Genomic DNA, 21,397 nt, shown 5'->3' with positions numbered 1-21,397 from the left:
AAAACCTGTTTAGGGTGTGTAAAGGTGGTCAGAGCTTGGCTGGGCAGAAAGAAATTTTTTATGATTTGACTTTTTTTTTCTCTGAAGTCTGGTGTATGTTGCCATGCATCTCCTCTAAGAGATTTTGTCTGAAGAGGCAGTCAGTGTTTTTGTCTGTCATACAGTATTTTCATCAGATTGACCTTTTTTCCTATGTTTTAGTTTTCTAAAATAGTGTCTTTATGAAATATCCATTTACAGATAAGCAGCATTACAGATAATGCTATGGTAGCGCACGACTCCCGTCCTTCCCTCCTGTCAAAGACTCAGATGGATGATGCTACTGGTCCAACCAACACTACTCAACAGGTATGTTCATGTTCATAGCTTCAGTATAGAGCTTTACAGTCTTTCTTTGTCACGGTTTTTTTAGTTTTGTTATTTTTAGCACCTAAAAGGAGGAAGAAATTTATTTAGACTGTTATCTAGTGTGAGTCAGTAGACCCGAACACAGTTTAATGATGTGCTTACAGTAGCTTAGTGGTAGTGGGACAGGTAGAGCAGATTTGAACTTTCACAGGGATTTTATCTTGGTTAATTATCACTCTATTCTGGACAGCTCACGACGTCCCCACAACACACCTTCAGTCAGTGTGTCAGCAGAAGGTGTGTTTGAATGGATCGAAACAGCGTTTGAAAACTTGGATAAAAACTGGTCCCCACAAGGAACTTTAGCATAGAGTGTGAAAGGTGCCCATAAAACCTGTTTAGGGTGTGTAAAAGGTGGTCAGAGCTTGGCTGGGCAGAAAGAAATTTTTTATGATTTTACTTTTTTTTTCTCTGAAGTCTGGTGTATGTTGCCATGCATCTCCTCTAAGAGATTTTGTCTGAAGAAGTCAGTAGTCTTTTTGTCTGTCATACAGTATTTTCATCAGATTGACCTTTTTTTTCCTATGTTTTAGTTTTCTAAAATAGTGTCTTTATGAAATATGCATTTACAGATAAGCAGCGTTACAGATAATGCTATGGTAGCGCATGACTCCCGTCCTTCCCTCCTGTCAAAGACTCAAATGGATGATGCTACTGGTCCAACTAACACTACTCAACAGGTACATTCATGTTCATAGCTCCGTATAGAGTTTTACAGTCTTTCTTTGTCACGGTTTTTTTAGTTTTGTTATTTTTAGCACCTAAAAGGAGGAAGAAATTTATTTAGACTGTTATCTAGTGTGAGTCAGTAGACCCGAACACAGTTTAATGATGTGCTTACAGTAGCTTAGTGGTAGTGGGACAGGTAGAGCAGATTTGAACTTTCACAGGGATTTTAATCTTGGTTAATTATCACTCTATTCTGGACGCTCACGACGTCCCCACAACACACCTTCAGTCAGTGTGTCAGCAGAAGGTGTGTTTGAATGGATCGAAACAGCGTTTGAAAACTTGGATAAAAACTGGTCCCCACAAGTAACTTTAGCATAGAGTGTGAAAGGTGCCCATAAAACCTGTTTAGGGTGTGTAAAGGTGGTCAGAGCTTGGCTGGGCAGAAAGAAATTTTTTATGATTTGACTTTTTTTTTCTCTGAAGTCTGGTGTATGTTGCCATGCATCTCCTCTAAGAGATTTTGTCTGAAGAAGTAGTTAGTCTTTTTGTCTGTCAGTACAGCATTTTCATCAGATTGACTTTTGTTTCTATATTTTAGTTTTCTAAAATAGTGTCTTTATGAAATATGCATTTACAGACAAGCAGCAGTTACAGATAATGCTATGGTAGCGCACGACTCCCGTCCTTCCCGCCTTTCAAAGTCTCAGATGGATGATGCTACTGGTCCAACCAACACTACTCAACAGGTACGTTCATGTTCATAGCTTCAATTTAGACCTCTACAGTCTTTCTTTGTCAAGTTTTTTTAGTTTTGTTATTTTAAGCATCGAAAAGGAGGAAGAAATTTATTTAGACTGTTATCTAGTGTGAGTCAGTAGACCCGAACACAGTTTAATGATGTGCATACAGTAGCTTAGTGGTAGTGGGACAGGTAGAGCAGATTTGAACTTTCACAGGGATTTTTATCTTGGTTAATTATCACTCTATTCTGGACGCTCACGATGTCCCCACAACACACCTTCAGTCAGTGTGTGAGCAGAAGGTGTGTTTGAATGGATCGAAACAGCGTTTGAAAACTTGGATAAAAACTGGTCCCCACAAGGAACTTTAGCATAGAGTGTGAAAGGTGCCCATAAAACCTGTTTAGGGTGTGTAAAGGATGGTCAGAGCTTGGCTGGGCAGAAAGAAATTTTTTATGATTTTACTTTTTTTTTCTCTGAAGTCTGGTCTATGTTGCCATGCATCTCCTCTAAGAGATTTTGTCTGAAGAAGTAGTTAGTCTTTTTGTCTGTCATACAGCATTTTCATCAGATTGATTTTTGTTTCTATATTTTAGTTTTCTAAAATAGTGTCTTTATGAAATATCCATTTACAGACAAGCAGCGTTACAGATAATGCTATGGTAGCGCACGACTCCCGTCCTTCCCGCCTTTCAAAGTCTCAGATGGATGATGCTACTGGTCCAACCAACACTACTCAACAGGTACATTCATGTTCATAGCTTCAATTTGACCTCTACAGTCTTTCTTTGTCAAGTTTTTTTAGTTTTGTTATTTTAAGCATCGAAAAGGAGGAAGACATTTATTTAGACTGTGATCTAGTGTGAGTCAGTAAACCCGAACACAGTTTAATGATGTGCATACAGTAGCTTAGTGGTAGTGGGACAGGTAGAGCAGATTTGAACTTTCACAGGGATTTTTATCTTGGTTAATTATCACTCTGTTCTGGACGCTCACGACGTCCCCACAACACACCTTCAGTCAGTGTGTGAGCAGAAGGTGTGTTTGAATGGATCGAAACAGCGTTTGAAAACTTGGATAAAAACTGGTCCCCACAAGGAACTTTTGCATAGAGTGTGAAAGGTGCCCATAAAACCTGTTTAGGGTGTGTAAAGGTGGTCAGAGCTTGGCTGGGCAGAAAGAAATTTTTTATGATTTTACTTTTTTTTTCTCTGAAGTATGGTGTATGTTGCCATGCATCTCCTCTAAGAGATTTTGTCTGAAGAGGCAGTCAGTGTTTTTGTCTGTCATACAGTATTTTCATCAGATTGACCTTTTTTCCTATGTTTTAGTTTTCTAAAATAGTGTCTTTATGAAATATGCATTTACAGATAAGCAGCGTTACAGATAATGCTATGGTAGCGCACGACTCCCGTCCTTCCCACCTTTCAAAGACTCAGATGGATGATGCTACTGGTCCAACCAGCACTACTCAACAGGTACATTCATGATCATAGCTTCAATTATAGACCTCTTACAGTCTTTCTTTGTCAAGGTTTTTTTAGTTTTGTTATTTTTAGCACCTAAAAGGAGGAAGAAATTCATTTTAGACTGTGATCTAGTGTGAGTCAGTAGACCCGAACACAGTTTAATGATGTGCATACAGTAGCTTAGTGGTAGTGGGACAGGTAGAGCAGATTTGAGCTTTCACAGGGATTTTTATCTTGGTTAATTATCACTCTATTCTGGACGCTCACGATGTCCCCACAACACACCTTCAGTCAGTGTGTGAGCAGAAGGTGTGTTTGAATGGATCGAAACAGCGTTTGAAAACTTGGATAAAAACTGGTCCCCACAAGGAACTTTTGCATAGAGTGTGAAAGGTGCCCATAAAACCTGTTTAGGGTGTGTAAAGGTGGTCAGAGCTTGGCTGGGCAGAAAGAAATTTTTTATGATTTTACTTTTTTTTTCTCTGAAGTCTGGTGTATGTTGCCATGCATCTCCTCTAAGAGATTTTGTCTGAAGAGGCAGTCAGTGTTTTTGTCTGTCATACAGTATTTTCATCAGATTGACCTTTTTTCCTGTTTTAGTTTTCTAAAATAGTGTCTTTATGAAATATCCATTTACAGATAAGCAGCATTACAGATAATGCTATGGTAGCGCACGACTCCCGTCCTTCCCTCCTGTCAAAGACTCAAATGGATGATGCTACTGGTCCAACCAACACTACTCAACAGGTACGTTCATGTTCATAGCTCCGTATAGAGTTTTACAGTCTTTCTTTGTCACGGTTTTTTTAGTTTTGTTATTTTTAGCACCTAAAAGGAGGAAGAAATTTATTTAGACTGTTATCTAGTGTGAGTCAGTAGACCCGAACACAGTTTAATGATGTGCTTACAGTAGCTTAGTGGTAGTGGGACAGGTAGAGCAGATTTGAACTTTCACAGGGATTTTTATCTTGGTTAATTATCACTCTATTCTGGACGCTCACGATGTCCCCACAACACACCTTCAGTCAGTGTGTGAGCAGAAGGTGTGTTTGAATGGATCGAAACAGCGTTTGAAAACTTGGATAAAAACTGGTCCCCACAAGGAACTTTTGCATAGAGTGTGAAAGGTGCCCATAAAACCTGTTTAGGGTGTGTAAAAATGGTCAGAGCTTGGCTGGGCAGAAAGAAATTTTTTATGATTTTACTTTTTTTTTCTCTGAAGTCTGGTGTATGTTGCCATGCATCTCCTCTAAGAGATTTTGTCTGAAGAAGTAGTTAGTCTTTTTGTCTGTCATACAGCATTTTCATCAGATTGATTTTTGTTTCTATATTTTAGTTTTCTAAAATAGTGTCTTTATGAAATATGCATTTACAGACAAGCAGCGTTACAGATAATGCTATGGTAGCGCACGACTCCCGTCCTTCCCGCCTTTCAAAGTCTCAGATGGATGATGCTACTGGTCCAACCAACACTACTCAACAGGTACATTCATGTTCATAGCTTCAATTTGACCTCTACAGTCTTTCTTTGTCAAGTTTTTTTAGTTTTGTTATTTTAAGCATCGAAAAGGAGGAAGAAATTTATTTAGACTGTGATCTAGTGTGAGTCAGTAAACCCGAACACAGTTTAATGATGTGCATACAGTAGCTTAGTGGTAGTGGGACAGGTAGAGCAGATTTGAACTTTCACAGGGATTTTTATCTTGGTTAATTATCACTCTATTCTGGACGCTCACGATGTCCCCACAACACACCTTCAGTCAGTGTGTGAGCAGAAGGTGTGTTTGAATGGATCGAAACAGCGTTTGAAAACTTGGATAAAAACTGGTCCCCACAAGTAACTTTAGCATAGAGTGTGAAAGGTGCCCATAAAACCTGTTTAGGGTGTGTAAAGGTGGTCAGAGCTTGGCTGGGCAGAAAGAAATTTTTTATGATTTGACTTTTTTTTTCTCTGAAGTCTGGTGTATGTTGCCATGCATCTCCTCTAAGAGATTTTGTCTGAAGAAGTAGTTAGTCTTTTTGTCTGTCATACAGCATTTTCATCAGATTGATTTTTGTTTCTATATTTTAGTTTTCTAAAATAGTGTCTTTATGAAATATGCATTTACAGATAAGCAGCGTTACAGATAATGCTATGGTAGCGCACGACTCCCGTCCTTCCCACCTTTCAAAGACTCAGATGGATGATGCTACTGGTCCAACCAACACTACTCAACAGGTACATTCATGATCATAGCTTCAATTTGACCTCTACAGTCTTTCTTTGTCAAGTTTTTTTAGTTTTGTTATTTTTAGCACCTAAAAGGAGGAAGAAATTTATTTAGACTGTTATCTAGTGTGAGTCAGTAGACCCGAACACAGTTTAATGATGTGCTTACAGTAGCTTAGTGGTAGTGGGACAGGTAGAGCAGATTTGAACTTTCACAGGGATTTTTATCTTGGTTAATTATCACCCTATTCTGGAGACTCACGATGTCCCCACAACACTCCTTCAGTCAGTGTGTCAGCAGAAGGTGTGTTTGAATGGATCGAAACAGCGTTTGAAAACTTGGATAAAAACTGGTCCCCACAAGGAACTTTAGCATAGAGTGTGAAAGGTGCCCACAAAGCCTCTTATATTTTTGGTGTGTAAAGGGTAGACAGGTCTTGGCTTGACATAAAGAAATTCTTTGTTTTACTTTTTTTTCTCTGAAGTCTGGTGTATGTTGCCATGCATCTCATTGTAGAGATTTTGTCTGAAGAAGTAATAAGTCTTTTTTCATGTCACGCAGCATTTTCATCAGATTTTTTTTTTTCTATATTTTCATTTTCTAAAATAGCATTTAATATGAAATTTCCATTTACAGACATGCTGCATTAAAGTTAATACTATGGCGGCGTGCAACTCCCATCCTTGTCTCCTGTCAGAGATGGATGATGCTACTGGTCCAGCCAACACTCCTCAACAGGTACTGTAGATTGAATTCTCCAGTCTGTCCTTGTCACTTTTTTGTTGTTTTGTTATTTTAAGCATCTAAAAGGAAAAAGGCATTTAATTGTAACTGTGATCTAGTTTGAGTCAGTATACCTGCGCACAGCTTAATGTTATGAGTGGTATTGGAACTTTTCCAGCAGATTTGAACTTTCACAGGGATTTTTATCTTGGTTAATTGTCATTCTATTCTGGACACTCACGACGTCCCCGCAACACACCTTCAGTCAGAGTGTGAGCAGATAGTGTGTTTGAAAAATTGGACTGGTTCCCACAAGGAACTTTAGCATATAGTGTGAAATATTCTCAGAAAGGTTATTTTGTTTAACATGTATGAATGCAGAGCTTGATTGGACAAGAAGAAATATTCTGTTATGAATTTGATGTTTTTCTTTGTTCATTTTTTTTCAAGTAATATGTGTGTATGTGTCTCTCCAAATAATGGTGTTAAATGTTATTTATTTTGTTTGTTTCATTAACAGATTGTGACATGTTTTGAAAACAAAAATGAAGTTTTTGTACCAAGACTGAGACGGACTAAGAGTGTCATAGTAAGTTTTCAATTAAGTGGCAAAACGAAGATCTGAGGTTGTATTTACAACTTCAAACAACAACCTTTTTCATGATCAGTTATTCAGTGTGTTGAATTATTCATTGATAAATCATTTGGTCTGTAAAATACCAACAAACAGTGAAAATCCATGCAGTACTTTTTTTTGTACAAGAAGTAAAAAATCAACCCTTATACAATTGTCAGAATAGTTGCTGATTTACTTGTCAATTTACTGATAAACTGTTTAACTAATTGTTGCAGATTTACAGATTTCTCATTATTTTTGTTTTTTAGATAAAAGACACAGATCTTGAAAATTCTGATGAACTGTATGATTCTACATCAGAGGGTGAAGATGATTCTACACCAGACAGTTCAGATAATTACATTCCAGATACTACTTCTGAAAGGGACAGTGATGATAGCCTTAAACCAAAATATAAGTCTCATGATGATTTACTGGATGTCTATGGCTCAGTGAGTTCCCCTGTCTGTGACTCCACAACTTCAGACAAAATGATCTCTGATAGGCACAGACTTACATCTGAAGTGTCTGGATCAGATGAAGAACCATGTTCAAGTCAGAATGTAAATGACAGCATTGTTGTTGGTGCATGCACAAAAAAAGGTGGGAAGAGAGTGTACAACAAGAGACAGTATTGCTTGTATTGCTGTATCCCTTATGCTAAGATGGCAAGGCATCTTGAACATGCACACCAAGATAAATCTGATGTGGCTAAAGCTTTAAGCTTTCCAAAGGGTTCCAAGGAGAGAAAAACCCATCTAAACTACATTCGCAACCGAGGAAACTATGCTCACAATGCTGCTGTCATGGAGTCAGGAAAGGGAAAACTAGTGCCATTTAAACGTCCACCTAAAGAAGTGCAAGGAAATGACTTCATGCACTGTGCATACTGTCAAGGACTTTTTACAAGAAGGGTGCTATGGCGACATGTGCGCAGTTGTAGACTTCGACCTGGATCGGTTGCCCCCAAACCAGGAAAGAACCGTGTTCAGTCCATGTGTACATACACAGGGCCTGTACCTTCAACTATTAGTAAACAACTGTGGGGAGTAATCAGTGCCATGAATCCTGACCCAATTACAGATATAGTAAAAAATGACCAAGTCATTATTGATGTTGGGCAGCACTTGTTAAACAAAGGTGGAACATCAGCCAAAAATCAACAGTCTGTGCGAGAGAAGATGCGAGAAATGGGAAGGCTGATTCGCAATGCTAGAAAAGTCACCACCTTAAAAAAAATGGAAGACCTCATAAATCCAAAGAAGTACATGGAGACTGTCAAAGCTGTCAAGTTGACATGTGGGTATGACAGTGAAACAAATAAGTTTTTGATTCCATCACTAGCAAACAAACTTGGGAATACCCTGGTTAAAGTAAGCAAACTCTTAAAAGCTCAGGGATTAATCTCAAACAATGACAAACTTGTGAAGAATGCCAGTGAGTTTCAGGATGTTCATCAGGAAAAGTGGAATGAACTGATCTCGGCTACAGCTTTGAGGAACATCAGGGAAGCAAAGTGGAATGTGCCTACTGTCATGCCCTTTACCGAAGATGTCCAAAAAATGCATGCATATCTCACTCAAGTGCAAGATGAGTGGTACAATTCACTCTCTGAAAGTCCCTCTACAAAGGCCTGGATGGAGCTGGCAAAGGTGTGTCTGGCCCAGATCATACTTTTTAACCGGCGCAGGGAAGGAGAGGTGGCAAGCATGCCCTTATCTGCATTTTCATCAAGAGACACTTCTGACCCACATGTGGATGTGGACTGGGCGCTCTCTGAAGTGGAAAAAAAACTCTGCAGACACTTCTCAAGGATTGTTATTAGAGGAAAACGCGGTCGCCCGGTTCCAATTCTTCTGACTCCAAAAATGCTGGGTGCGTTAGAACTCCTTGTTAAGCAGAGAGAGGCTTGTGGGGTTCTAAAGGACAATGGTTATATGTTTGCAAGACCAGAAGCTATGACACATTTCCGAGGTTCAGACTGCATTCGTGGCTTTGCAAAGGCATGTGGTGCAAGGTGCCCCGAGTCGCTAACATCTACCAGACTGCGAAAGCATGCTGCAACCCTTTCAACAGTCCTGAACATGACAGATACAGAGATGGATCAGCTTGCCAATTTTCTTGGACATGATATAAGAATCCATCGTGAGTTCTATCGACTACCTGAGAAGACGCTGCAGCTCGCCAAGATCAGCAAAGTTCTAATGGCACTGGAGCAAGGAAGATTAGCAGAGTTTCATGGCAAGAACTTGGATGAAATTGGGATAGATCCAGATGGTGAGTTATTTGACTTTCATTTGTTTATTCTCTATTCCTTTTTGTTTAATCACATTGTTAAGCTATACTTTGTATATGTCTCACAGAAAAAATTCTGGACAGTGATGAAGACACGAGTGCACAGGAGGAAAAGCGTTCATCATCAACATCTACTGTTGATGGTATGTTTTGTCAGTAAATTACTGTTGAAACAGTATATTTTGCCTCTATCGTGATAAACTTAATTTCTTGCTTTTTATTGTAAGTCCCAACACATAGGAGTTTCAGCTATTATTATATAGTTATTTAGCTAACTAATGGATAATGACAATGATTTGTTGTCATTATAGTGTAATATAGTTTGTCAAATGTGCATATCTTTAGGATATGGAATGACTGTAAAAAAAAACAAAAAAAACAAAAACAGTGATGTAAAAAAAAATCAAACATAATTAATGGGATACTTAAATCAAACCTACTGTAATTCCATGACAGTCATACTTTCATGGTTAGGTCTGTTTTTTGTCTAAACACTTTTAGCTGTCTAGACTACCCAGGTAAACTGAGTGAACTTGAGCCGGTTGGCACTTTTTGTCGTGGCTTTTTATTGTACACTGATTATAATAAAAAGAAGATGAATATACTTATAAAATTTATGCTTTAATTGCACAATTATGCTTTAATGGTTTAATGCACTTAAATGCACTAACTATAACTCAAACATCCTTAATGTATTGTCAGCATTCTGAGGCATTTTGAAATTATTCGATTATGAATTAATTTCTATAGAGCCATCAGCAGAAGAGTCACTTTCTCCCACCAAGAAGAATGAAATGCCGCCACCACCACCACCTAAGAAATACAAACGACTATCAGATGAAGATGAGACACCTTCAAGATTCGGTGCTATGAGGCATTCTTCCAAAGGTAATCTCTTTACACATTTTTATTTTGTATGTTAGAGACATACTGTCAGTGTATGAATTAAACTAGAAAATGCTGTGGTAACACTGATGGCAGCCACATGGGAATATAAAAAGACTGCCCACCTTTGAATCACTGACCACCTGACATCTGCTTGTAATTTTATTGGTGCATCAATACCATTTTTTTCCAGACTTAGCAAAAGTACATGTTTCTTAGTACTTGCCAATACTGATTTTGCCATACAACACCATAACCTCCTTAGAATTGTTTAGTTCTTAGAGAGAATGACTGCATGTGCATCTGAGTTTATGTCTGGTGGGAATCTGCCAAGGAGGAACGCTTAAGGTTACAGACGGATTTTGGTCTGACTCTCATGGAGTCTGCAACTTTTCTCTGTGAGAGCAGAACCTCCTTCACTGCCAGCTGGTGTCATTTGTTCATTTGTGCAGCAGTGCACACTTGGCTTATGCCACAAGGTATCAGCTGGTATTGGATTTTGATAACAGTAAATTTTTTTGAGGTCAAGTACAAGTTAATGAGCATGGTATCGGCTGGTACAATGTTATTGATTATATTATTGTGTTATTGATGCATCCCCAGTAATTTTGTCACTGAAAAATTAAAAATCTGTGCTATTTAAATTTTTGTTACTTTTCTCTGTAAAGGCTAAAAAATGAGCAGTACAGCAATTTACAGATTTCACAAACTGTTGCTCACTCATTAAACCAATCATTAACACAGTAACAGAGGGAGTTCTTTAACCAGGTACACTATATTGCCAAAAGTATTCAGTCACCAATCCAATCATTGAATTCAGGTGTTCCAGTCACTTCCATGGCCACAGGTGTATAAAGCCGAGCCCCTAGGCCTGCAGACTGCTTCTACAGACATTAGTGAAAGAATGGGTCGCTCTCAGGAGCTCAGTGAATTCCAGCGTGGTACCGTGATCGGACACCACCTGTGCAGCAAGTCCAGTCGTAAAATTTGCTCACTGCTAAATATTCCACAGTCAACTGTCAGTGATATTATAACTAACCGGAAGTGACTGGGAACGACAGCAACTTAGCCACGAAGTGGTCGGCCACGTAAAATTACAGAGCAGGGTCAGCGGATGCTGAGGTGCGTAGTGCTCCGATGGACGAGTCTGGGTTTGGCAGTTGCCAGGACAACAGTGCTTGTCTGGCTGCATTGTGCCAAGTGTAAAGTTTGGTGGAGGGGGGATCATGGTGTGGGGTTGTTTTTCAGGAGTTGGGCTTGGCCCCTCAGTTCCAGGGAAAGGAACTCTTAATGCTTCAGCACCAAGAGATTTCATGCTTCCAACTTTGTGGGAACAGTTTTGAGGACGGCCCCAGTGCACAAAGCAAGGTCCCTAAAGACATGGATGAGCAAGTTTGTTGTGGAAGAACCTGACTGGCCTGCACAGAGTCCTGACGTCAACCTGATAGAACACCTTTGGGATGAAGTAGAGCGGAGACTGCGAGCCAGGCCTTCTCGTCCAACATCAGTGTCTGACCTCACAAATGTGCTTCTGGAAGAACGGGGACCTGTCAGAAATTCCCATAAACACCCTCCTAACCCTTGTGGAAAGCCTTCCCAGAAGAGTTGAAGCTGTTATAGCTGCAAAGGGTGGGCCGAGATCATATTAAACCCTATGGATTCAGAATGGGCTGTAACTCAAGTTCATATGCATGTGAAGGCAGATGACCAAATGCTTTTGGCAATATAGTGTATTTATGTGCTCACCAATTTCTGGGCAAAAGCATTCACCTACTTAATAAAATCCATACTAAGTCAGCTAATGCTGTTTTTGTTTTTTATTGTTTCCCTTTTAAGATGTTTCCATAAATACCTTTATGGTTTGAACACTTTGCTGCCGAATTGTTGTGCCCAACTGCTTTAAGTGGTTCTGTTCTGTATGCACATGGATCTCAAGATCACAGTGCTCAGAAATCCATCTGTAGTTGTTGGTGGGGTTACTTGAATCATTGGTAGAGTCTTCTAGGTGCTTGAAATGGGACTCGTAACAGTAACTGTTCTAATACTTAAAATATTAGCAATAACTAGCCCCTATACCAACTGCCAGTGCTGGATGTTCACAGAGGCTCGAGCAGTTTAATGAGTGGATGGATGCATAGTATTACTTGTACTTGCAGTATTACTTATACTGTAAAAGCAACACATGAAGTAACTTTAATATCACCTGAAATCATTTTTAACAAAGCTAAAGTTGATACTGTACTGTGCTGTAGCACTGTATTTTAGAGGCTTACATATGTACTGATATAGGATTAAAACTTCAGATCAGAATTCCAGCTCAGAATCTTCCTTATCCTTTCAATTACAGATTTGTTTTTTCTGACCGCTTTCAGGTAAAGCTACCCAGAAGAAGAAAAGACCCTGGAAGCAGACAGAGGTGCAGGCGGTGGAAAGGCACATGAATCGATTCATAACAGCTTGCACTGTACCAGCAAAGAGTGACTGTGAGAGGTGCTTAAGGGCTGAACCAGAAGCTCTTAAAAACCGGGACTGGCAGAACCTGAAGTTCTATGTTTACAATCGCATTACGGCCTACAAAAAGAAACTGTAGCATACATAATGTGAAGATTACCAACTCTACGGTATGGTCATTTTTGTTTCTCATATTTCAGCAAAAAGGTGGAGCTTATTTCCTGTTGTTTTAAAAGCATTTCCACATTTTGTTATTTTGTTCTGAAGTGAAAAAAAATAGCAAAAAATGCTAAATGTTTATTGGCAAATGTTTTTAGAAAAGAATCATTTGCACCAATCAGGCATAACATTCTGACCACCTCCTCGTTTCTACACTCACTGTCCACTTTATCAGCTCCACTGACCGTATAGTTCCACTCTGTAGTTCTACAGTTACAGACTGTAGTCCATCTGTTTCTCTGATACTCTGTTACCCTGTTCTTCAGTGGTCAGGACCCCCATGGACCCTCACAGAGCAGGTACTGTTTGGGTGGTGGATCATTCTCAGCACTGCAGTAACACTGACCTGCTATGTGAGGGTAGATGGCGTCCTGACCCCTGAAGAACAGGGTAAAAGGGGGTAACAGAGTATCAGAGAAACAGATGGACTACAGTCTGTAACTGTAGAACTACAAAGTATAGCTATACAGTAAGTGGAGCTGATAAAATAGACAATGAGTGTAGAAACAAGGACATGTGGTCATGTTATGTCTAAAGATTGTATTTGTTTTTTTTTCTTTTTGTATGCGAAACGCCTTTGAAAAAAGTTGGGCAAAAAGTGAAATTGAACATATTAAAATTTTAATTCTGCAATTTAGATGTGTGTAATGTCTTCAATGAGCTTCAGGTTCAATTAGTAGATAGCAATAATAGTTGTATTACAGTGATAAACAGTAGCAAACTATGACTCAAACTTCGGCTCTCTGACCCCCCTTCCCACATCTGAAGAAAAAAAAAAAAACAGTCTCGTTTACGGTGTTCTCTCCAAAAGTGCTGCAAAAGTTAAGAAACAAAAATTAAAATGATAGTTCAGCTTCAGAATTGCAACGAGCAAATAGCACAGAGAGGATTATCACCTGAACTAAACAGCTAATTTCTTAAGCAGTGTGCATCATACAAGTTCTGTGTGCACTCCAGAGGAATATGGAAATGATGGGCTGGAATTCAAAATGCCTGACAGTCACGACCTTATACCACACAAAACCAACATTTCATACAAGTGTTCACATCACAACAGCACGCACACAGCCGAGCAGATTGACAAAGGGGCTTCTTTAATTTGACACTTCAAATTCCAATACAAACTGAATAGGCTTGCTGATTTTTTTGCTCTGATTTGTATTTGTTTAGATGTTGCTTGCCAGAAGATGATCAGATAAAATTAGAACTGCTCAATTTTAAAGCATACAGGAGGTCCTCGGGTTACGTCAGTCCCGAGTTACAATGTTTCGTGGTTACGACACGTCTCCCATTTACTGTATAAAGCCTTGTTTTGACTTAAGTGGTTTTGCGTCGTAAACGTCGTAACGCGAACTTCGTGTTTGGTGTGCGCAGCGAAAGAATACACGGTTACGCGGCTCAGGACCGAGGAGGACGGCGTCACCCCAGTCGCATTGTACGCCATTTTAGTTTTGATAAGTGCTTACAGTATGTTATTTACGTACAGTATGTACGTATGTTCTGACTTACACCGAAAATCGGTTTACGACGCGACATAGGAACGGATCAACGTCGTAAGTCGAGGACCCCCTGTATTTAGAATATCTTAGGTCCTCTCTGAGGGTGTAGAGGGCCATGACAGTTCCCCTTTAGTGATAAGAAGTGTGAGGTGAACAGGTAGTAGTTAGCTGATGTTGGGTGGTTGAGTGGTTAAAAATATATTTGAAAAAAATGAGTTATGACTGTATGAGAATTAAAGAAAGAGTAGCTCTAACAGTGAAAAGCAGAAGGGATTAAAGGTTTGAGTTGTTGTCCATCCATCCATTTTCCAAGCCACTTCTCTGTCATGGTCGCGTTTTTGTATGATATAAAATATTCAGACATTAATAACTGCACTTTCAGTGCTTTGTGTGTGAATAGAAATATACTTTCACTGCTTCATCTGTTAATATTCACTTTAATCACACTGATATTCCTATCAAAACTAGGAATATCAGTCATTCAAACATAAATTCTGCTGTTATGAAGATGGACAACATGCACAGCACTAGTTGTTATAGGTATGTGTAATGCTTTGCATCACTAGCACCATTTGCAGGCCTCATGCTACTTACCTACATTGTGAACAGCTAAGCTATATTTTAGAACTTGAGCTGTTATTGGTGTACTACTGCTGTCTTTTAATTCTTAGCTATAGATTAAACCTTTTTTTAACAAATGCAATTTTGGAGTATTTACTTTATTTAAATTAATGTAATTTTTCATTAGTAATACACTTATGTTTTTTTTGAGGTCCCCACAAATCAAATGGGAATTTGTGTGAATTATGCAAATAATATGTAAATTTTGTCCCCATCAGCCATGTTCACTAGATTTTTCATAAGTCCCCATATAGCATGGGGAAAACATTACTTCATCGTTTCGGATGTTTTAAGTCGTGTATAGGCTTAGAATGATGCGGTTAGTGTTCCTGATTTTTTTCAAATGTCTAGGACCTTTAGAAAGGGTGGTCCCCGCAAATGATGGTCAGAAAGTTGGTCCCCATCCAACATGGAAACCAGTATGTGTGTGTGTGTGTGTGTGTGAGTGTGTGTGAACTTCTCGTAGTATGATAATACAACAATAATGTGTCTTATATTCTGCCAACTTATTTGCAGCTCAGTAAAATAAAAATGGCAAGGCAGTAATGTTAACAAATCTTAAAGGAATAGTCTGTCAAAAAATCATACGCACACAGTTTTCCACTTACCCCAGTTGTAGTCGACAAACTGAGACATATTTGGTGTCCAAATTTTTACATGTTCGGTTTAATGTTGGAACCATGAGGCTAACGTTGCTAACAAATACTCAGTCAATAGTCACCCAATTTTTTTCTGTATATACAACCCCAAAACTTCCCCCAAACCACTTCCAGCCCTTCAATAAGGTTTCCTTAAACCTCAGATGTTTTAGTGGTGAAAGTCATTATATTATAAACAGTCTACGTCAGATTGACGAAGTGTCCTTAAAGTGCAGAACTGTTCGCATCTTTGTGCTGTGGCGTGTGTGTAGATTCCCTTCTTACCTAAGAACAAATCCCAAACATGGGTGAATATCAGAAACTGCGTAGGTGGGTTTTAAGAAGAGATTTTTTTCTTAAGAATGGCGTTTAGATGATATGATGAATTGTGCTTAATATGATCGGAAACATAAACTAACAATGTGAAAATTCCTTTCAGTTTCAGGGAAACACAAATGTTCAATTCAAGGCCACAGTGCACAAGAAGCAACGATTTACCACGTGATTTTTTAAAAACAGAGTGGTTTTGGGGGTTTTCCCCAGCATATCCTGCCATTTCCACCACTGCTCAAGACTGTTTACCCAGCACTTCGTCATGTGACACAAGATACCAAATGCAAACAAGCAGTTCAGTCTTAAACTTGCCAAACTGGATCTAGTTATTTTGGTTGCACCGTCTCAATGTGGAAGGAACTTTAACTCACAAACCTTTTTGTTCACAGTATTTTTGCTTAATTATGCTGTGATTAGTCACATGTTTTCAGAAAGCAAGTGGCGTCATTTCTAAAATGTTGTTTTACATTGCACTGTGGTCCAATTTTACAGATAATAGTGTCATACAGTCTCAGAATCCACATAAGCAAGTTTGACATTACTGAAAGGGACACTCCGGCCAAATGTATTTTCATTTGTAAGCGTGCTTACTTGCCTTCTACAACACTGCTGCAGCTGTTGTTCCAGTTTAAAGCCCACAAATCCCTCTGTCTGGTGATGTATCTTAAGGTGAGAGAAACGTCTGAGAAACTACAACAAACTTTGGGTGAATTTCAGGGGGAAGCCCTGTTTAAACGTTGTTGTTAGCTGGTAAATGCTAAAGGAAGGCAGATAGCTCACATTATTGCTAGGAACTGTCTTTAAATCATTATTACAATACAGGAAATGTGTTATTTAACTGACAGAAATGACTTGTCAGATGAGGACGACAAGCTAAGGTTAGCTAAAGTTAGTTAGGTAGCTATCTAGCTAGCTGTCTAGACACCTCACTCACCCCAGTTTGGCTCAAATGGTGACCACTGTGTGCTGAACGAAGATAAAAACACTGTTTTCTTTATAGTTTCATTTAATGGCTGAGGTAAGAGGTGCTACTGCTAGCTTGGTTGTATTTATTAGCCTATAAATCAGTGTCTTAGCTAGCAGTCAGGATTGGGTGACACCACAGGGATTTTCAGTGGTTGTATGATGTGTTTGTCTAATGCATGCTGGGTATTGTAGTGAGAGAATACTGATGAGCAAAAAACATGAAAATGCTTTAAAATGGTGCCTTCTGTTAAACCAAAGAGGCTGAGGGATACAACACTGTTACAGAATTTGAAGACAATCTTTAGTAACAATCTTTTTTAATCATTATTTGTAATTTTTACATAACAGGTAACAATGACCTCTAGCTTTAGGCCGGAAAAGCCGTTTAACAACTCACCATGAGGTCCGAGTTGCTATGCAGTTAGCTTAAAGCTAATTGGTGTGTATAAGTTTCCATTAACAATTAGCTACATTGGCCTCGTAGCTCCAGTGCAAAACCAACAAACACAGCCTTGAAACTTGAAATACGTTGCGGCTCATGTACTACATTCAGGATATACTTGTTTTCTTTTCTTCTCTGAAGTCCACAGTGATCTTTACCCATCTATGATTTTGCCCAACCTCTCTTTATCCTTCAGAACCCACAGAGTCAAACATAGATCCAGATCAGGCCTGCAACACAATCCTATCCGGCCTACGAAATGATTAAAATTTTCTATTAAGTTTCGCTCATTTCACAATGCCCTCCCCTGTATGCACTGCAGTGTAATGTGTGCTCCTACTCCCCTACCTCCAAAACAATCTATGGGACAGCAATTAAACCTCAGTTCTGTCACACTGCTGCAGTTCAACCAACATTAGCATTTAGCTCAGCAGCTTTTTAAAAATGAATTTTTAATTAAGTTTTCATTTAATATTTCATGGTCTACTCCAAGGGCATTTTGCTATTAACATTTTGCCCTATGTTAAATAAACAACGGCCGCTTCAGGTTACAGAAAACTGTTATTTAAAAAGAAATAAAACATTGGTGCGTTCCGGCCCACGGATTTGTTGAGATCTTTCAATGGCCGAGTTTGACACCCCTGATTTAGAACTAAACCGCCTTCTGCTTCTTTAAGAAAAAGTGCCTTCAAGCATAATACATGTAAGCAAACTCTGTTGTGATTGGCTGTGTTGTGTCTTATTCAAAAAGCAGTCTGAGCTGAAACACTCCTTATAACTTCAGTGTGAATGGGTGGAGCTAAACTGCTGTAGGCTGAGTATGTAGATATATCACAAAAACAATTCAAAGAAGCTATTTTTGCAGCCTAGTTTCCATTTATAGATGGTATGGTCAATGTCAAAACTTTGTTTACATACTACATGAAACTTTTATCTCAGAAATACAATAATTAGCCCCCCCCCCCACCGTGATACAGAATCTTTGAAGATCCCACACAGGAATGAAGAAAAACATGACACTCTTAAAATGTTTAAATAGAAATTTGTATTTACATCAATATTAACATCAAGAAACAAGATAAATGCACCAGTAATTTACATCCTGATCAAGATAACAAGCACGTATTACCCCTTGTCTCTTTTTTAAAATCTATTTCACTTTCCTTTTTGAACAGAGATTGCACAGAGATACTCTTGTTAGGACTAAGGGTACTTCATCTTTCCACTTTTCTTTTTAAAGAACAAAGAAATAAGTCCTGGCGGGAATTCGATTTTTAGATCACTTATGTCCAAATAACTCATTATGGAAAAACTAGCTTGGTGTGGAATGGAGAGCAGTCCAAAAAAACTGAAAAATCATAAAAAAAAGTGGAATATTCTGAGCCTCGTAAATCCACAGTTTATGTCTAAATTAAACTGTTAATATTTAACTCATTATTTAACAGCATCATTCAAATGTCCTCCTCCACAATCAAATTCTGCTTACATAATTAATAAAAGAAAAAAAAAAACAAAACAACAAAAACACAAAATAAAAGTCTGCTACTTCTGAAATCACTCATATGTTGTGATACAAAAGGGCTGTGAATCTCGACACCCCGACACAATCACATGAGTATGTTGAAAAACTCCAAACCATCATTAAAATGGAAAACAAAAATCTTTGGATTGCGCACATGTTTAAAGGTAGATTTGTGAAAAGCTATACATGTAAATAAATGAGCACAAAGGCATGAAATTAATACAAAACTTGAAATTAAACATGAAATGAATGTGCTGGCTTAACGGGATAATAAAAACAAATGCGTGTCCAAATTAGAACCCATATGGTTACATTTATACAGTCATCTTCATATTGCAATACCTTCAAACTGTAATAGTTTATGTAGACGACAGAATAGAGAAAAATCTGGTAAAGCTGAAGTACTGCGACTCAGACATGCCAAGTTTATCAGCAGTGTATGTATAGAATATCGCCGTTTTATTTAAGGGACAGTGTAGTTTATTTAAAACGTTAAAACCAATTTTCATATTACCAGCTTCAACAACAGCTTAAGAAACCAACCTAGAGAAATTCACGTGGTTTGCTTTTAGAAATTAAAAAAGTGCTCTCTGAAAAAATAAAAAGTGGTGACTTTTAAGTTAAAAACAAAAATTAGTAATAATAAAAAAGACCCTCACCTCACTCTCTCCCCCCATTTAATTGAAATATTGAAAATAAAAGCTGTATTGACCTATAACACAGAATAAGTAAATCATATTTTAAATACCAAGCCCGACAATCTGTGCAAAAACAGTATGTGACCTACAAAAAGCTTATATAGTACATTTTAAAGCGTATTTACAAATTGTATTCACAGACAGAAAGGATCGGGGAAAATAATTCATCCGTTAGAATGTGACATCAATTCTAATACTGCAGTACCTTTGCTTTGACAGGTAACTTTGAGCTGTTTTCATCTGAAAAATCCAGGGGGGGTTGAGATTATTGCTTAAATCTGCATAAATAAATGATCTCTGTGCTAGCTGCATTTTCGTTTTCGTTATCAATCTCGAACCACCATCAGCCCAGGACGTCCAGAACGGTGACGTTTCTTTTCCGTTTACATTAGTTCTCCAGTAAGGCTAAAAATATTGCAACGATCCAATTGCCCAAAAGCCAGCTTTCGCTTTTCCCGGTAAAGTGCAATCACAGCCGAATGGTTCTTTTTTTTCTGACTCTCGTAGTACCTTTAACAAGACAGAGGGCGGTCTTACATCCAAAATGGTCAACACAGCATGATATACATTCGGAAAAATTGGTGAGGAGATATTTTCTCATGTGTGCTCGACATGTTGGACCATTTGAACATCTTCTTTGCAATCCACATCTCAATATGTCAGTATCTCGTTCGCTGTTTTGGTCCAGCAAAAGTGTCAGGACTCTTTGCAATGAGAGACATGAAAAAACGAACAAACAAAAAACAAAACAAACCCCACATAGAGAAAGAGAAAGGACAACTCTGAGCACAATTCTGAAGATGATGGTACAATTGTACACTCAGTTTCAGTCATTGATGTATCTGTTCTGATATCTCAGTGTTTACATCGTGTCTCAGCTTTATGTGTAAGATATTCTGTGTGTAGTACAGCACTGTACAAACGCAAGAACGATTCATTTATTTAACTTCCAGTGAAAAAAGGCTATATAGTAAATTCATTCAGAGGTGGAAAACATAATTTACCATAAATTACACAGAAGCCTCAATAAACAATTTTTTTATCTGTAATTAGTTTGTCCATTCTTTGCCATTATTACAACTTTTGTCCTTTTCAGAAATCTGCAGGGATGTTTTACCACACCTCCAAAAGTTCAGTCTTAGAAGTTGGTTGATTATTTTCTGAAGTAATCAAACACATTCAGTGATGTTGAGGTCTGGACTTTGGGGAAATCGGTCCATTGTTCAGCTTCTATGATCTTTTTCTCAGTGAGGCTTCTTGACAGCTACACATCCTTTCGGATCCATAGCATTGAGTCGTCCTCTCACAGTGGAAGAATGGACACCAGTGGATGTTGTCAGATCTGAAGCATCTCTTTCAAAGATGAAAGCTTTAAGTGCTGTTTATCTGATGGGGACAGTTTTGGTGTCAACCAGGTCTTCCAGGTGGTTGTTAGGCATTTTCTTTGTTTTTTTTAATCATTTTGTGAACTGTGTGTTTTTCCACTTATTTTCTTTGACGTTCTCCTTCCTTATGTGGATTATCTTTTATCTAATCTCTATTCACAAAAAAGGCTACTTTCACTGAAAATGTAAAAAAATGAAGGATGATCTTGGACTTTTGCTCAGTGCTGTATGCGTTTAAGTGTGGGTATATGTGCATTTGTGTGTGAAATCTGGCCATTTTCCTTGAAGTGAGAGCCACATAGATTTGTGTGCGTCTCTCTCTTAGGCATCACAGTGTCCTCATTCCTCAGAAGTGGCTGTTGCTCCTCTTCACATATATTTCTGTGACATGAGACAGAAGCAGCAACAGTCATGGTTAACACATTTATTTCTATATGCCTTCCATATATCCATCCATGCTCTTGGCTGGCAGAGACACTGCTGTGTCTGATACAATTATACCAGCACGACACAATACCATGTCACTGTTACTGCTGTGCTAAGAATGGCCCACCAACTAAATAATACCAACAGTGGCCTTGTGGTCAGAAACTGACCAATTAGTA

At 38.5% G+C, this 21,397-nt stretch overlaps 2 protein-coding genes across 9 annotated transcripts in view; one reads left to right on the top strand and one right to left on the bottom strand.

The window, feature by feature from the left end:
* The first annotated feature begins 1,740 nt into the window (after positions 1–1,740).
* On the top strand, positions 1,741–12,737 carry LOC119264033. 4 transcript variants are annotated; one of them, XM_037541185.1, is made up of 12 exons: positions 1,741–1,826; positions 2,456–2,563; positions 3,191–3,298; positions 3,929–4,036; positions 4,665–4,772; positions 5,400–5,507; positions 6,136–6,237; positions 6,743–6,811; positions 7,108–9,115; positions 9,202–9,276; positions 9,884–10,021; positions 12,391–12,737. In XM_037541185.1, exons 1-12 carry the CDS (start codon positions 1,743–1,745, stop codon positions 12,606–12,608), a joined length of 3,234 nt encoding a protein of 1,077 aa, XP_037397082.1. In that variant the 5' UTR covers positions 1,741–1,742; the 3' UTR covers positions 12,609–12,737. The 4 variants fall into 4 exon arrangements, with proteins under 4 accessions (XP_037397082.1, XP_037397083.1, XP_037397085.1 ...); XM_037541186.1 differs by lacking the exon at positions 4,665–4,772; XM_037541188.1 differs by lacking the exons at positions 3,191–3,298; positions 3,929–4,036.
* Positions 12,738–18,212: 5,475 nt separating this feature from the next.
* Positions 18,213–21,397, bottom strand: part of LOC108427772 (nuclear receptor coactivator 3) — a 132,436-nt gene continuing 129,251 nt past the window's right edge. For all 5 annotated transcript variants that reach the window (XM_017698240.2, XM_017698242.2, XM_017698241.2 and 2 more), the window contains one exon: positions 18,213–21,173. In XM_017698240.2, the coding sequence (XP_017553729.2) occupies positions 21,162–21,173 (12 nt within the window). In that variant the 3' untranslated portion in view covers positions 18,213–21,161. The remainder of the gene's footprint in view (positions 21,174–21,397) is intronic.

This window comes from Pygocentrus nattereri, chromosome 9 (assembly GCF_015220715.1).
Source record: "Pygocentrus nattereri isolate fPygNat1 chromosome 9, fPygNat1.pri, whole genome shotgun sequence".
NCBI classification, from domain to species: Eukaryota; Metazoa; Chordata; class Actinopteri; order Characiformes; family Serrasalmidae; genus Pygocentrus; species Pygocentrus nattereri.
This window is presented reverse-complemented; position numbering and strand designations above follow the sequence as displayed.